A 17,176-nucleotide genomic window follows, 5' to 3' on the forward strand; every position below is an offset into this window, starting at 1 on the left:
TTTTCTCTTTTTATATGTTATATCCTTATTGTTAACAACTTCAAAAATATGTATGTGGTAAAATCATTGTAGGATATTTACCAGGTTTAAAAATATACATGTGAAATCCATTCATCAAGATTTACTTGAGCCCGGCCAGTGTTGCTCAGTGGTTAGGTGTTGACCTATGAACCAGGAGGTCACGGTTCGATTCTCGGTCAGGGCACATGCTCGGGTTTCGGGCTCAGTCCCCAGTGGGGGTGTGCTGGGGGCGTCCGATCAGTGATTTTCTCTCATCATTAATGTTTCTATCTCTCCCTCTTCCTTTCCTCTCTGAAATCAATAAAAATGTTTTTAAAATTTAAAAAAAAAATACTTACTTGAGACTATCTTTATAAATGTCCCACTGTGGTGATGTTCTTTTAAAATCTGTATTCAAATAATATTTTGGTGGCTTTTATATATAGGACATTTCTAAGTAAACATTTTTAAATGAATAATATTTTAAAGTTTTTAGAAAATAAGCCAATTAGAAATAGAATGCCCAAAACCATTCCATTTCATTTTTTAAGTATATCTCACTTTAAAAGTTCAAGTTGTCTCCTTTGTCCCTTTGTAATTAAGGAATTTAGGTCATCGTTAACATACTATTAAATAAGTTATTTCTAGTACAATAAATAATGTTGAAGAGAAAATACACCATAGTTGGTAGACATTACATGACTTGCATATGTTTTTATTTCTTTTTTTTAAGTTAACTTTTTTTAAAGATTAAAGTATATCAAGTCCAAAATGTTCATTACATTTACATTTGAACTTATTACCAGTATCTACTAATCTCTAAAGTTCGTTGAGGATATTTACATAAGTATGAGCCACGTTGTTACATCCTTAATACATCAATTTATATATTAGAATTTCCTGGAAGTTTTCTCTAGTTTAAGCCAAATTTACAAAAATAAAAAATTTTAATATATTTTCACTATAAAAGTAATGCTAGAAATTTCACTAGAAATTTGATGGAAAACAAGTGATTCACTGTACAGTTAACTATTAATTTTAGTGAATACTCTTTTTTAAATACATTTTTTGTATATTCAATATATCTTAGCATTTATTGTGTGGCAAATCTTTTGTCCATTTTTTAATTGGGGTGTTTATTCTTAAATGGTTTTTTAAAAAATTTCTTACATTAATTTGTCATATTTACATTTTCTTGTCATTAAAAAAATTTTGTTTTAGAATTCTTTATGCAGAAGTTCGTTTTTCTAATGCAATCTACATTAAATTTTTTTGTTAAAGGAAATTTCATTTGTAGTTCAGCTATATTTTTCCTGTTCTCACAGTATTGCTTTGGAAAATACATGTTCCCAGCTGGTGACTGTAAATAACCTCCTTGCTACTCTGAAAAGGCAGATGGAAATGGTTCATTTATAATGACAGCTCTCATGTGGGAATCTTGAAGGATAGCTCTTGGTGTGAAATTTAGCAGTCTTCCACATGCAGCATTTTTTGATAGACTCTTTTATTTAAATTCCCTTAGATAGAAGTTATCTGGGGAAATGCTTAAGTATAGAAAATTTCTGTTGAATTTAAGGCATTGGTATAAATAACACCATGCATATAGGTATGGATGGTCCCTTCTAGGAGAAAGACTTTTCCTAAATGAAATAAAGAAATCTTTAAATTTTAAGGTAGTTTTCAGAGTTGAAGATCAGATTGTGTAAAAACACAAGTAGAATCATAATCTCTGGCACTTTAGAAGATAAATGATAATCTTTTCAAGGAAGGGTGGCTTCTGTCTATAAAATAGTTAAGTGTGTATGTTTCCATTCTTTTTTTAAAATTTTTATTTAATGATTTTAGAGAGAGAAAGAAAGGAACAACTGGGTTACGGGCACATCCCCAGTAGGAGGTGTGCAGGAGGCAGCTGATCAGTGTTTCTCTCTCATCGATGTTTACATATGTATACATTCATTGGTTTTTGTATGTGCCCTGACCAGGGATTGAACCCACAACCTTGGCATGTTGGGACAACTCTGTAATCAGTTTAGCTACCCAGCCAGGCCATGTTTCCATTCTTTACTCCCAGTGTTCTTAATTAGTCATGTTGAAATCAAATTCCTTTATAGTATGGATAGAGAGGAGTAATATTTGCTAGAGTTATGCTATAAAAATAGTATAGTTTCAGTTTAGGTGTTAGAGGGTAGAACAGTAGAATAACCAAGGTAGGTAATTATCTAAAATATTACATTCAGGATGTGACAAAAATAAATATCTTACCCAATTTGAAGTTGTAATCTACAGTACTCAGTGCTTTTATCTGCAACATGAATTTTCTTTGTAGCCCAGACTGAATAGGATTTGAAGATTCCTTTCTTGTTTGGCATAATAAATTACATATTGATGCTTATTCACTGCTTGGATGAAGCAAATTAAAATAATCCCCAATTTTCAAATCCCTTAATGTAATAGTAAATGATTATCCTTTTGTTACCTAACAGTAAGTATACTTTGATCAATATTTTGAACATGAAGGAACATTACAGAAGACAACTTATGAATATTAAGCAGCAACTGTTTGCAACATTCATTTCCCTGCTATTTTTTTATTAATATATGTGCCTGTTTAAGTAGTTTAAAAATCATAAGTCATTGATCTTTTGTGCCCCTTGTCACATTTTATAATGACATATGTACCTATAAAGAGAAAAACAAGTCACTGTGATATTATTCTTTGGACAAAGCAAAAGTAGATGTATGAGCTGTAGTGTTGATAGGAGTAGAGAACCTTGGCCTTGGTGGGATGGGAGTTAGTTCATGCTGAGTGAGGATATATGTGAATATATGCATCTGTAATGTGGTGAAAGAATGAAGAATTAGTTATGCTTGCTGATAGTTGACTTCAATAAATGTGCATTAAAAAGAAATAATAAACACACATGTATCCGAAATTGATTTGTTCCTTTTATTACTGCTGGCCATTTATTAAGAAGGGGAGATGGTTCTAGTTTAATTAACCCAGTTGAGTGTAGCAGATGGGGCAGAATGTCTTGCAGCGATAAGACAATTCAGAAATGGCACCAGATGTTGGAAGCTGTCCCTGGTGGTGTTTGAGTGCAGCCCAGATGTTCCAGTCCCACCTGGCTAGTTTCTAAGCACTGCAGGCTAAGCAGCTGTGATGTAACCTGTATAATGTTCACATAACACTAAAAGCACCATAATTGAACTACTCTAAACTTCTAAGTTTGTGACTCTTAAGAGGTGAAATCTTTAAGGACAAACAAAAATAAGGACAACTATTTAAGGTTTTAGATCCTTTGGCTATTGCTATTTAAGTGATAATTGGAGAGAAATGGGATATTAAAATTTAATTTAATGTTACTGTTCAAATTGTAGATAAAAGTAAATATTCTTACCCAAGTAGTGTTTACAAATATGTAGTGTCTGATTGTATGAGAATGTGATGTTATGCACAGAGATTGATTTGGATCTCACCCTTTTAAAAACACCAATTTAGAAGTAGCAAAAAGCGGTTACTTTTTCTTATAATAAAAATGCAAATATTTGCTTGCTCATGGACTAAACAAAGTTTTTTCCCTTACTTTTATTTTTTAAAATGTCAAACCTACATAAAATTTGCCATATTTTTTTAAAAATATTTTTTATTGCTTTTTCACAGAGAGGAAGGGAGAGGGATAGAGAGTTAGAAACATCGATGAGAGAGAAACACTGATCAGCTGCCTCCTGCACACCTCCTACTGGGCATGTGCCCGCAACCCAGGTACATGCCCTTGACCAGAATTGAACCTGGGACCTTTCAGTCCGCAAGCCGACGCTCTATCCACTGAGCCAAACCAGTTAGGGCAAATTTGCCATATTTTATTTGCCATATTTTATCTTTCTCTCCTTAGTTCTTTTGTTGTTGTTTTATTGTGTACCATGCAAGGGAAAATTGCAAACATCATGATATTTTGCCCCTAAAATATTTCAGCACATATCTTGTTACAAGAAGGGAATTCTCCTTTTTAATCACAATATAATTACCATACTTGGGAAATTTAACATTAAAACAGTATTAGTGTCTAATAATATACAGGCCATATTCAAATTTCCCTGGTGTCTCAATTGTCATTTCAGGATAGCACTTTTTAAAAATGCAGAGTCCAATCAAGGATCATGTATTTCATTTACTTGTCGTGTTTCTTTAGGCTCCTTTCATTTAGCGCGGTCCCAGTCCTTTTGTCTTTTATGATGTTGACATTTTCTGAAGTCTTAAGAGTTGTTTTACAGAATGTCCTCAATTTGTATTTATCTTACTCATTCCTCATCATTAGATTCAGATTTAATATTTTTAGCAGGGATTTTCTACATGTGTGATGATCGACTTTTCAGTTCCTTACAGTAATGAGCCCATGAATACTATTTTGTCTGATTATTAAGTCTGATCACATCAGTTGTTATCCATCCAACTTCTCCACTGTAAAAGTAGCTTCTCCCCGTGGTATTTACTAAATAATCTGTGGGGTGGTATTTCGAGATTATGTGACTATCATATTTCCCAGCAACATTTTACCCAGGTTTTAGCATTCATTGAAGATTCTTATAAATACCACAGTTGGCTGGATAAACTGCATGCCCACATTATGTTCATGAAATATAAGCGAGTAGGGTCAATTATCCTACTAGACACAGAACTGAGGAATGTAAGAGTCTGTGGTAGCTTAAAGAGAACATGGTGACATGAAAACCTAGATCAACAAACTAGTTTTTATGGTGGGTCTGGGCCCTCTAATAGTGGGTGTGTTTTAAGTGTGGTGCTAAAATGGCTTCCTGAAATTACTATCAATTGTTCTGTGGTTCTAACAGTTTAACTTTTTCCTCATACTAAATTTCTAGGAGGATCAGCTGATTTATTTGGCGGATTTGCTGACTTTGGCTCAGCTGCTGCGTCAGGCAATTTCCCTTCCCAAGGTATGATCCGATTTGATTGGCCAGAAATCTAGGGTCTGTGAAAAGGTTATCAAAACAAAACAACTCCCTCCCTCCCACATCAGCTTCTTTTTGGCATTTCTTTCCCTCTTATATTTCTAATTCCTAGTGAATTTATTCAAAGATATATTATTGGGCCAATGTCTTAATTGTGCCAAAGGAATTAATTTGCTTACAAACCATTCAGGTACACCTAAATAAAATTGTTCTTATTCATAAATAACTCCTTTTTAGATTTTTTATTTTTGGGGGGGCGGGTAGGAAGTATGAATAAGAATAAATCTCATTTTAGCAGCAAGGGCATTGTGGTTTATGTTTAGCTTGTGATTTTCATGAATGAAATTCAGGGACCTTAGGTTTGGGCCGACTATCTTACTAAAATTCCTTTCTTTATAATCTGGATATCTTAAGAGCAAAGAGCATTTCTATGAAAGATAATTGAACTTCATTTTGACAAATCCTTAAATAGTGAGCAATTGGATGTCAGGAAAAATTTCTTTATTCCATGTTAGGTCAAAAGTAAAAAAATGCCCTAGACTTACTGTGGTGATCATTTCATAGTACATACAAATATTGAATCACTATGTTGTATACTTAAAACAAATATAATGATATATAAGCATGAGTTGCAATTTTAGAAAGTTGGAGGCTCATAGGCTTTCCCAAAGTTAAATGGTTACCACAGTATATGGCAGAGGTAGAAAGATAAAAATATTAATTAAAAAAGGGAAAAAAGAAAAAAGATCTTAATCCTTGATGTTTAAGCCTCTATTCTTCTTGGGCGTTGGCTTTTTTGCCTTTTTTTTTTTTTTTTTTGCCTTTTTAAAAAATGAAATATAATTGACATAAAAATTTTAGCTATAAAAATCTTAACCCCTTAGGTGAGGCAGGGAGGAAAGATGTAATTTAACTGAATTAGTCTTATTACTCATTTCTAGTAGAGTTATCTTTTTTTATAATAAGTGGGTTAAAATTTGTATTTAGTAATGTCTGGTTTAGGTTTGTAAGGATTTAGGAAGAAAGAGCCATAAGTTTTAATGTGGTTTGGGATTATTTTGACAGCCTACCTGTGTAAATTGCAAGTATTTCCCAGAAAGCAGAATTATGGAGTAATTAAACTGCTTCTTCTAGAAGTGTGGGTATGCCTTCTAAGGGTTCATATCTTGCTTTAGGCAAATCAAAGTGGAAGATAAACATTGCCCTAATTTTATAGACTGCCTGTGTAATTCTCAAGTTCTTATGTATATAAAGTTGCCTGCTATGCAAATAATTCAAATATATTACTGTTATTAAGTGATACATCTCTTCATCTGTATGAATGTGATTAATATAACTTGATCACCGTTACGCAAGGGGCTGAAATGGTTGCAACAATGATTAATCTTTCTGAACAATATATGCCCTGCTAGAAATATCTTCCTCCCATGATTAATCATCTCAGGTAAAGTTTTCAGATGGGGCAACACATTTTGCCCCAGTTTCCATTCTATTTGTTTTATATATCAAGCAAATAGAAAATCAGCATAAAGTATACTTTATCCAAGTCTTAAGTTAGTTTTAATTGTTTAATATGTAGAATTAGTAGTAAAACCTTAGTTGAGTCTCTTTTGTAAAGAAGATCAGAGACATGTTTTGTTTTTTTAATATATTTTATTGATTTTTTTACAGAGAGGAAGGGAGAGGGATAGAGAGTTAGAAACATCGATGAGAGAGAAACATCCATCAGCTGCCTCCTGCACACCTCCTACTGGGGATGTGCCCGCAACCAAGGTACATGCCCTTGACCGGAATCGAACCTGGGACCCTTCAGTCCACAGGCCGACGCTCTATCCACTGAGCCAAACCGGTTAGGACAGAGACATGTTTTAATAAAATCCTGATATAATGAATATTAGCCCAGTTCTTGTATTGAATTGTTGGTAGAGCTTAGGGTTTCTAAGTGAATTACTTTCTCTTTTGAGGTGCTTACATTTTAATATGGTAATCCTATATAATAAAAGGGTAATATGCAAATAGACCAAACAGCAGAACAACCAATCAAAGCGTAATATGCTAATGATATGCTAAGGGTGCTCAACTGCTAGCTATGATGTGCACTGACCACCAGGGGGCATGTGCGGAACATGGTGGGCATGGGCCGCTGCGGGATGGTGGAGCAGGTGGGGGAGGGGGGACGCCAGACCAAGGAGGGGCGCCGGTGGCTGTCATCGGGGCAAACCTCTGATGGTTACTGAAAATTCTTTGCTCCCGCGTGCTACGGTCCCGCCTGGCGCTCATACCTGCTGCCAGGGCCAGCCCCAGTCGCTCCTCAGGGCTTCTCCACCTCCCCCTGCTCCTGAGGGGTGATCAGGGCAGCAGCCCCCACTCACACCTGCTGCCGGTGCTGGCTCTAATTGCTCCATGCCGGCAGCAGGTGCAAGCGTGGCTGGCGCCGTCAGCGAATGGGAATGGCGGCAGCAGGAGCAGGGCTGCTGGCAGACCGGGGACCAGGGGCCAGCGGGAGGGGCCGGGCAGGGGCACAAAGGATGGGGGATAGGCTAGGGCAGTGGTCGGCAAACCATGGCTCGCAAGCCGCGGTTTGCCGCTCTGTTGACTAATGAGTTTGCCGACCACTGTCATATACTACCCTTTACCTCTTTGCACACTATATGCCACAATTGCCTAATCCTCACAGCTTCCAACTACACAGTAACATTTAATCTAGTCCAGTGGTCGACAAACTCATTAGTCAACAGAGCAGCAAACCGAGGCTCACGAGCCGCATGTGGCTCGCGAGCTGCGGTTTGCCAACCTCTGGGCTAGGGACCCTACTCATGCATGAATTTCGTGCACTGGGCCTCTAGTAAAGAATATAATATTAAAGACTGAATGTTGTTCTCTTGATATTTAGCATAATAAGACACAGTATTGCCGTGATTGGATTACCTTTTCACCTAAACAATGTATTTCCAAGTTGTAAGTGAACATGGAGTACAAAGAGATGATGTTAATTAACTTAGAAATACAAACTGTTTGCTTTCAGATGACAGTTTATATGTTGCTCTTTTTTAAAATTTGTTGTTCCATTTATTGATGCATTCATTGGTTGATTCTGGGTTTTGTTCTGTTTTTAGCTCTTTCTTCACTTTGCTTTTTCAACTTCCATGAATTCATATTTGTCCCTTTCTTAAAGAAAGGTTTATTTACTTAGACTTTTATGTAACCTGGTTGAAAACTTTTTAAGGTATCACTTGTCTTTATATTCATTGTGTTCAAAATAGTTAATATTATGTATGAAGAATTTATAAAGCTTGACTTACACTCTTATATAGCACACCTGAAGGAAAGAGTGTGATGTCTTGGCTCTCCCCTGTCTTTTCACAATTAATCCAAAGTAAATATAACAAACCTTTTACTTAATCTTCACAGCTTATGGTTGTGTTTGTTTGTTTAAGTGAGGCATAGAGAGGTTTAAGTAGCTTGCTCAGGGTTTCACAGCTAGTAAGATACAAAATCCATATTTTTAAACACCAGTCTTTTAACTTACCAATTTTTATATTATTGAATGCATTAAATCTTAAACTTATAGTTATACTTTGAAGTGTAGTGACCGTTATCTTTCTTTTTTTAAATATTAGCATGAGTTCCCCTCTGAAGACTATAACCCACATTTTATTTAAATAAATAGATTGAACAGTTCTATTTGAAGCAAGCAGTGTACTGAGGTGATACACACACACACACACACACACACACACACTAGAGGCCCGGTGCACGAAATATGTGCATGGGGGGGAGGGTCCCCTCAGCCCAGCCTGCACCCTCTCCAATCCAGGACCCCTTGGGGGACATCCCTCTCACAATCCTGGACCACTGGCTCCTAATAGCTCACCTGCCTGGTCACCCCTTACTGTCCCCCCTGCCAGCCTGGTCACCCCCAACTGCCTCCTTCTGCCGACTTGGTCACCCCAACTGCTGCCCCCCCCCACCCCCCCCGCCGGCGTAGTTGCCCCTCACTGCCCCCCCCTCCCCCCGCTGGCCTAAAAGCCCCTCCTGCCGGACTGGTCGCCTCCAACTGTCCCCCCACCCCCGCTGGCCTGGTTGCCCCTAACTGCCCCTCTGCCGGCCTGGTCACCCCATGCAGCCTGCTTGTTCAGTCATTTGGTCGTCCTTCACTAACCCCCTTGCCGGCCTGGTCGTAGGCAGCCATCTTGTGAGGGTGTGAGTCAATTTGCATATTACCTCTTTATTATATAGGCCAGCCTTGGGCAAACTACAGCCCATGGGCCGGATCCGGCTGTTCTATCCGGTTCTCTTGGTCTCCCCTCTGCTCCTTTACTTTGAATTTATATTAGTTCACACAAACACTCCATCCATGCTTTTGTTCCGGCCCTCCGGTCCAGTTTAAGAACCCATTGTGGCCCTCGAGTCAAAAAGTTTGCCCATCCCTGATATAGGCTATTATGGCTACCTACAGCCTTTGTATTATCAATGGAGCATAGCTAAATGGGTGAGAACTTACAGAAATTTACTAACCCTATTCTTAATTTTATTTTTTTTCTCCATGCTTTTCTGCTTTTGTTTCATAAATTTAGTCTCATGAATTTGGGTTTTATTTACATGAGATGGTATAAATTGTAATTTGATTTTTCTTTGAACTTTTCTAAATAATGAATGAATGAAATGAGTATCTCTTTGCATAAAGATTCTGGATCTCCCAGCAAAAAGTTAACCAGTTTACAGGTTTTTCTTGCTTTTTTGGGGTCTCAGGCTAGTTCATATTTGTTTAACTGAAACCATATTTGATTTTGCAAACTAAGGTTGAAGGGAAGTTGTGATTATACTTTCTACTAGAGGCCCAGTGCACGATACATGCACCGGTGGGGTCCCTTGGCCTGGCCTGCGCCCTCTCACAATCCAGGACCCCTCGGGGGGATGTCGGACTGCCGGTTTCAGCCCAATCCCCGCAGGCCAGGCCAAGGGACCCGAGGGACCCCACCAGTGAACAAATCTGTACACCAGGCTAGTTTTGGCCCGATCCCCACAGGCCAGGCCGAAGGACCCCACTGGTGCACAAATCCGTGCACTGGGCCTCTACTATGCATTTAAGATCTTTGGTTAATCTCTTCCCACCCCTCCCTCTAAGATTCATCAGTCTGTTCCATGTTTCCATATCTGTGCATTGAACATCTGCCCCCTGGTGGTCAGTGCGCATCATAGCTAACAGTCGAACAGTCTAGGCTTTTACAGTAGGTCCTCAGGTTATGTCAGAGATCTGTTCCTAAGGTGCGACGTAACTCGATTTTTGCCGTAAGTTCGGAACCCACCTACATAAGCATCTACGTCACTCACATGGAGCACATGCACAGCAGTAATGAAGTGAAACAGTAAAAATAATTTAAAAGAAAGATAATAATTCCTGACCTTTACTTGTGGTAAATAAATAATAAAACATAAAGCACATATGTACATACGTTGAAATGACAGAACTTTCTTTTTTTTATAAATGGGAGATGGCGACGTAACCACGAAACGATGTACATCGAGTCTGACGTAACCCGAGGACTGCCTTGTATATATATAGATGTGTCACCTCTGACCTGCTAAGAGATGGATTTTACTTCATAGGAGTTTTATTTTTTTCTTTGTTACCTTGTTAACACTCGTGGAATATTCATGAGAAAAAACAATGTCCAGATGGAGGTGGTGGTACCTGCAGACGTTAATTTGGATGGACACAGATCATCTCTAATTTGTTTCAGTTTGTAGATTGTTATATTTGTACTGGCCACTTCAGAAAGTTTCTTACTCTTATCGTTCTCTCTTTCTCAGTAACTACAAGTGGGAATGGAGAGTTTGGTGATTGGAGTGCCTTCAACCAAGCCCCATCAGGCCCTGTTGCTTCCAGTGGTGAGCTCTTTGGCAGTGCCTCACAGCCAGCTGTAGAACTTGTCAGTGGCTCACAACCAGCTTTAGGTCCATCTCCAGCTGCCTCAAATTCTTCAGACCTATTTGATCTTATGGGCTCATCCCAGGCAACCATGACATCTTCTCAGAGTATGAATTTCTCTATGATGAGCACTAATACTGTAGGGCTGGGTTTGCCCATGTCAAGATCACAGGTGAGTTGTCTGCCTCCCCTGGAAATTGTGATTCAGAATCTTTGAGATGCTCTAACTAATTTAATAGTAGATTAGCATAAAACAAAAATGAGCAAGTAATGTATAGATAGCTTTTGCACATTGCATTTATCTTGCACACACTCTTCCTTGGTATAGTCATTTGAGTTCTGGAGGGCAAGCTTTCTCAATCATCTGTAGTCCATGCAAAGCCAAGCATGGTGCCTTGCACAATGATGGCACTTGTTGAAAATTTATTGAATTAATTTTAAAAATTGTATTTAATAGTTTTGAAAAATAGTTTTTAAGGATAAGGAATAGATAACTAGCATACCTCGTAGATATTGCAGGCTTGGTTCCACACCACCACAATAAAGTGAATAGCACAATAAAGCAAGTCACATGAATTTTTGGTTTTCCAGTGCACTTGAAATTTATGTTTGTGCTATATTGTAGTCTATTAAGTGTGTAATACCTTAATATCTAAATATATATATACCTTAATTTAAAAATACTTTATTGCTAACCATTGCCTGAGCCTTCATTCAACAAGTCGTAATCTTTTTGTTGACAAAAGTTATCTGCAAAATGCAATAAAAAGAGGTATACCTGTATTGGCTTCACCCATGGCCAACACTCACTCAGTAAAATCTCTGATTGAGTTCTTCAAGTGTCACTTATTGGTTGCAAACAATCACTGCTGATAAAGATAATCATTCCCTAAAAGGATCAGTGTTGTTTCATGTTCTGGGCCTGCTCTACATTATATAATGTTTATATAGGCTCTTCTTTCAACTCTCATTTTCATTAAGGAAAATTAAAATTGGGAGCTTTTTAATTCACTAACCTAATACTAACTTAGAATTTGGACAAGTGTAGGGTTGGAATATATATGTCTTAAGTTGTACCAAGAACTTACTATTTTTGATTGAACCTATTCAGAATATTTGTGTATGATGTTAATTACTCTTTTTTGTTGTTGTTGTTGTTGTTAATGCTAATGCTCACCCAAGGATATTTTTTCTGTTGGTTTTTAAAGAGAGTGGAAGGGAGGGGGAGAGATAGAGAGAGAAACATCAAAGTGAGAGGGACACATAGATAGGTTGCCTTCTGCACGCACCTGCTGGGGATTGAACCTGCAACCCAGGTATTTGCCCTTGACCAGGAATCTAACCCGTGACCTTTAGGTCCCAGGGCCAACGCTCTTAACCACTGAGTAACACTGGCCAGGGCTAATTACTCATTTTAATGTGTGGATTCTCCTCTTTTGGGTGTTAGGATGAATGAAGAGAAGAAAGAAGCAGAAGGTGACTACTCTTTATAACAGAAATTAGATCTAACATTAAGAAAATGGACATGAAAGCCACACTAATACCATTAAATTGAACTATGCACCACTGAACAAGCCCAAGCCACTTTATTTTCCAGTTTCTTTTTTACGATATAAGCATAAAGCCAATCTTCTTATTTGCAACTTTAGTTGCAGCTGTGTTGTGATTCTTTCCATTGGTACATTTTAAATTATGCTTCCTATTGCTATTCCTTTCCCTTTTTCTGTTCTTTTCACAGTTATCCTTAGTAACTACCGAACACCTTTGCTTCTCTCTCCTGAACTTCTTTCTCCTGAATTGGTCCACAAATATCAAGCTCCACTAGTGTTGCTCACTTTAGTCAATGGACATGGATATGGAGCAGGGAAATATCATCAGGATATATGAAATATAATTTGGTGTTTTGATTGTTTTGCTTTTTATAACATTAGAAATCATATCTTGAATTCCATTTTGTAAGAATATTCTTCTTATACTAGTATATTTCCTTAAAGCTATACTAACCTGGGATGGTGGCTTTTAGACTTTGGGTAATGGGAAGATAATTATTAGTGTAAATATGTTGTTTGTTTTCACCCCAAATATGATTTGGACTTCTAACTTTTGGGGAAGTTAGTGATTCAGGGTATTGAAGACTTAGTATAGAACATTTGTGGTTCTTTTTAGTTTCAAGAGTTTATTACAAAGTTTTGTATATATTTGGAGTTACTGTGATCCAACTGCCATCTGTTAATCTTTATAGAGTGGATGCTTAATTTTTAGAGCATTTTTCTATTTTCCAGCCTTTGCAAAATGTTAGCACAGTGCTGCAGAAGCCTAATCCTCTCTATAATCAGAATACAGATATGGTCCAGAAGTCAGTCAGCAAAACCCTGCCCTCTACTTGGTCTGACCCCAGTGTAAACATCAGCCTAGACAACTTGCTACCTGGTATGCAGCCTTCCAAACCCCAGCAGCCATCGCTCAATACAATGATTCAACAACAGAGTAAGTTGCCCCAAGACTTCCCATTTCTTTGTGTACATGTAATCTTTTGCCCTGATGCCAGGATTGCTTCAAGCCATGCATAAAAGTACATAACACAAACTGTGTGTGCACTTGAGATTATTTTCAAATAATACTTGTTATCCCTCCTGACACATTGAATTACTTTGTATTCTACTCTTGACATGATAAAACTTATTGTATTTTGGTGAGTGTTGGGGGCCTTATCACTAAAATAAAAATAGTTGTGGTAGAAAATTTTTTTAGTATAGGCAAATATGACAAGGATACAAAAATCATCTGCACTCCATAATCCATGGATAATCACCAGTAATTCATACTTTTTTCCATCTTTTCTGACTATGCAGAGGTGGGCAAAAGGAGGTTTACAGTATGTATGGAAAAAACATGAAGTTTGTGATTATAATGATACAAGAATAAACTGTGTTTTGTGTACTCATAACTGTAAACCTACTTTTGACTACCCCTGTACTTTTAATACTTGAGATCGTTCTGTCTGTATTTTGTTTCTTGCAGTTCTCATTCAACATAATTAACATTTTTTCCTATATTGAATATTAAGAAAAAAAATTTTAGATCTTTATAGTTATCCATCATATCAGTGTACAGTTCCTCTATTATTGGTTATTTCTATTGTTTCCAGCTTTTTGCTATTAAAAGAACTCCATAATTTTGTTTGTGCTTGTGATTTTTTTTTTCCTTAATATAATATTCTAAAAATAGAGTGAGTCACAGGATTTAAACTTTTTTTAGGCTTTTGATACACAGTAGCTCCTGACAACTTATTTGGTTGGATTCCACAATAGATTTTGTGGAAATGCTTTTAAAGTGCCTTCTGTTTTCCCCCAGGCCACTCTTACTGTTTCCACATCTTTGGGATACCAAAGCTAACAGCCACTGAATATTTCTCAAGAGTAAACAATGCAAGTTAATTGACTTCTCTTGTAAAATCACTAAAAGAATTTTATTGGGGCTTACAGATAATGATGGTCAGGAAGATTGCATTATTTTTCTGCTCTATGAATCTGAGAATTCAGTGTGGTAAAGTTCTTTTGTCTCTTTTCTTCTGGTAGATATGCAGCAACCTATGAATGTGATGACCCAAAGTTTTGGAGCTGTGAACCTCAGTTCTCCATCAAACATGCTTCCTGTCCGGCCCCAAACTAGCCCTTTGATGGGGGGACCCATGCCTATGAGCATGCCCAATGTGATGACTGGCACCATGGGAATGGCCCCTCTTGGAAATACTCCAATGATTAGCCCGAGCATGATGGGCATGAACATGAACATAGGGATGTCAACTGCTGGGATGGGCCTGACGGGCACAGTGGGAATGGGCATGCCCAACTTAGCTATGACTTCTGGAACTGTGCAACCCAAGCAAGATGCCTTTGCAAATTTCGCCAACTTTAGCAAATAAGAGATTGTAAAGGAGCAGATTGAATGAAGGATTTTTAGTGGTGCAGATAGGTGATGTTGGGATGGAAAATGCTAATCAATTCCCCTCTTATCAGTTAATTAAAATAAACCTATGTAAAGAACCAAAAAGGATGTTTTATAATAGTGAAATATCTAGTATTTCAAATTGCCAGGCAAGGGCAGTTCAGATGAGGCAGTCAAACCATTTCCCCAGTGAGAATTGACCAATGGGGTAGTGAGACCATTGAAAAAAAGCCTTTATAAAATTGAAGAACCCATTTTAACATAATTTGCGGGAGGACTGCAATAGGGCTGAATAAATATGTTTGAATCTCTAATTTTATACTTTTCTTTTCCTGAGGAACTTGATTTTTCTGTCCCTGAATCACCTTATCATAATTGGATCTGTTCCTTTTACTACCACTCTTGAGCCCATATATTAAATCATTAAAGTTGGATGATCAGTTTTTTATAAAAAAATATATTTTTATCCAAAAAAGGCATACATATGTGATTATGGCTAAATCAAAGGTAACTGGAATGTATATACTTTTGCTAATGTTCCAGCAACACTGCTAGTATACTATCCAAATTTTTATTGTAACAAAACCTCTTTAAGTAATTGGTGATAGCTATGGGAATTTTCCCATATCTTCTGCTATAATCCTGTGCAGAACTAAGAAAAATATTTTTTTTCAGGACTGCTCTATTGTTTCCTTTAAAAGAAAAGAAAGAAAAAAAAAAACACACCTCCAGTATTTTTGTTTGTTTTAGCAGTTATTATTTACAATTTGCAGTGGTTAACTTGGCAAGGCTTCCTTCCGTGTTTGTCCCTGTATCCACCATTTAACAGTTAGCAACAGTCAAAAGAGAAAAAATATTTATTTTTATTTTTTTGGTCTCTTTTCAAAAAATTGGAAAGATAAAAATCCACTAAGACATTAAGTTAAATATAAATGTTAGAACTCAGCAATGTTGACTTTTAGGTTTTATACAGTATTTGTTTTGTTTTGGTTTCGAGTGTGTATAATAAGGCATTAGCAATATGATTCCAATAGAGAGAGGTTAAATATATATAATTAAAGGAGACCTGTAGCAGTCAAAGATTTTATTGATTTAATGGCAAATAAAGGAAATTAATTAAAATGTTTTTGTTTTCCTGCTGTAATTCTGCATTAAGCTCACATGAGAAATCATGATTCCAGAGTTTGGAATGCAAAATTGTTTCACCCTCAAACTTGGGAATATTTTTTAAAAATAAATACTATAATATAGGTATCACATTATTACCTCCCACTTTGTGTTGAAATTTTTTTTATTGATAAAACTTTGTTTCCATTGTATTCATAATGTTCTGTTATACATAACATTAAAATGTTCATTAAAATCAATGTCGAACTGCTTTTTCTTTCATTCTGTTAGACATTTGAGACTGGAGGAAATAATTATAATTTGGGCAAAGTAATTTTTATAAATAATTTAAAATTATTTAATGACTTCTCTATTTTTCTTATCAGACTCTACTATTAGGAATTTAAAATGAAGCAGCAAAGATACCCTGACCCGCTCCATTCTTGCTAATGTTCCATCTACAACATTTCTAATTAAGCAGAAATTCATGTACTTCTGCTAAGTGGTAATGAAAAGTGATTCATTTGCTGAATAAGAGATGAGAGAGAGTGTAATTAGGTGACTGTGGTTTTTAATCTTTCAACAATTTAGTGTGTTTAAATTAGTTTCAAAGAATAGGAGCTTTCAAGTGTTGTTACTTCAGAGCATTCAAGCCCGGCTGCTGGTGGCAGTATGGAGAATATCTTCACTGATATTTAAAACTCATAATCTTAAATGAATTTTCTAGAAAATTGAGAGTTATAGCATCACCTTTATATGGTTCTTGGAGGAAATAAATACTTTGTTTCTAAACGTTTGTGTTTAAAATTCTTTTCCTAATAAAACTAAGATTTATTTCTAAAGCATTTTCTGTACTATGCCTTCTTCCTATGTTGTGTCTGTGGACAGAAGTAAGCTCCCATCTCAAGTTATTATTGCACCTCAACATACAATTTGATATTTTACCGGTATGTTTTGTCTTAGAGCCCATGAAAGAGAAAACAAGACTTGCCTCTCTGAAGGTCCATCCAATTTAATGATTCATCTCTGAAGGGGTTACTAAGTGATACTTCAAAGAAAAGTTCTAATATTCCCAAATCATTTGGATTTGGCAAGAAAATATGTTTCTTTAATAATCTATTGATCTCCCTTTTGCCCATCCTATACCCCTTTTCCTTTTCAGCAGCTTCTCTTTGTATCTATTTTTCATTCTGCCTAATATTTTGAAGGGTGGAGAGTGAA

General features: G+C 36.6%; 1 protein-coding gene across 6 annotated transcripts in view; it reads left to right on the forward strand.

Moving 5' to 3' along the window:
• The window catches only part of CLINT1 (clathrin interactor 1), a 59,204-nt gene extending 42,411 nt beyond the window's left edge, over nt 1–16,793 (forward strand). Inside the window, exons 9-12 of one of the 6 annotated variants that reach the window (XM_080671648.1) lie at nt 4,879–4,953; nt 10,783–11,072; nt 13,237–13,387; nt 14,479–16,219. In XM_080671648.1, coding sequence (XP_080527774.1) covers nt 4,879–4,953; nt 10,783–11,072; nt 13,237–13,387; nt 14,479–14,825 — 863 coding nt within the window. In that variant the 3' untranslated portion in view covers nt 14,826–16,219. Of the gene's footprint in view, nt 1–4,878; nt 4,954–10,782; nt 11,073–13,182; nt 13,388–14,478 lie in introns of all 6 variants that reach the window. The other 5 variants (XM_080671647.1, XM_080671651.1, XM_080671650.1 and 2 more) reach the window with 5 other exon arrangements.
• The last annotated feature ends 383 nt before the right edge of the window (nt 16,794–17,176 follow it).

Source organism: Plecotus auritus, assembly GCF_963455305.1.
Source record: "Plecotus auritus genome assembly, chromosome: 6".
In the NCBI taxonomy this organism is placed as follows: domain Eukaryota; kingdom Metazoa; phylum Chordata; class Mammalia; order Chiroptera; family Vespertilionidae; genus Plecotus; species Plecotus auritus.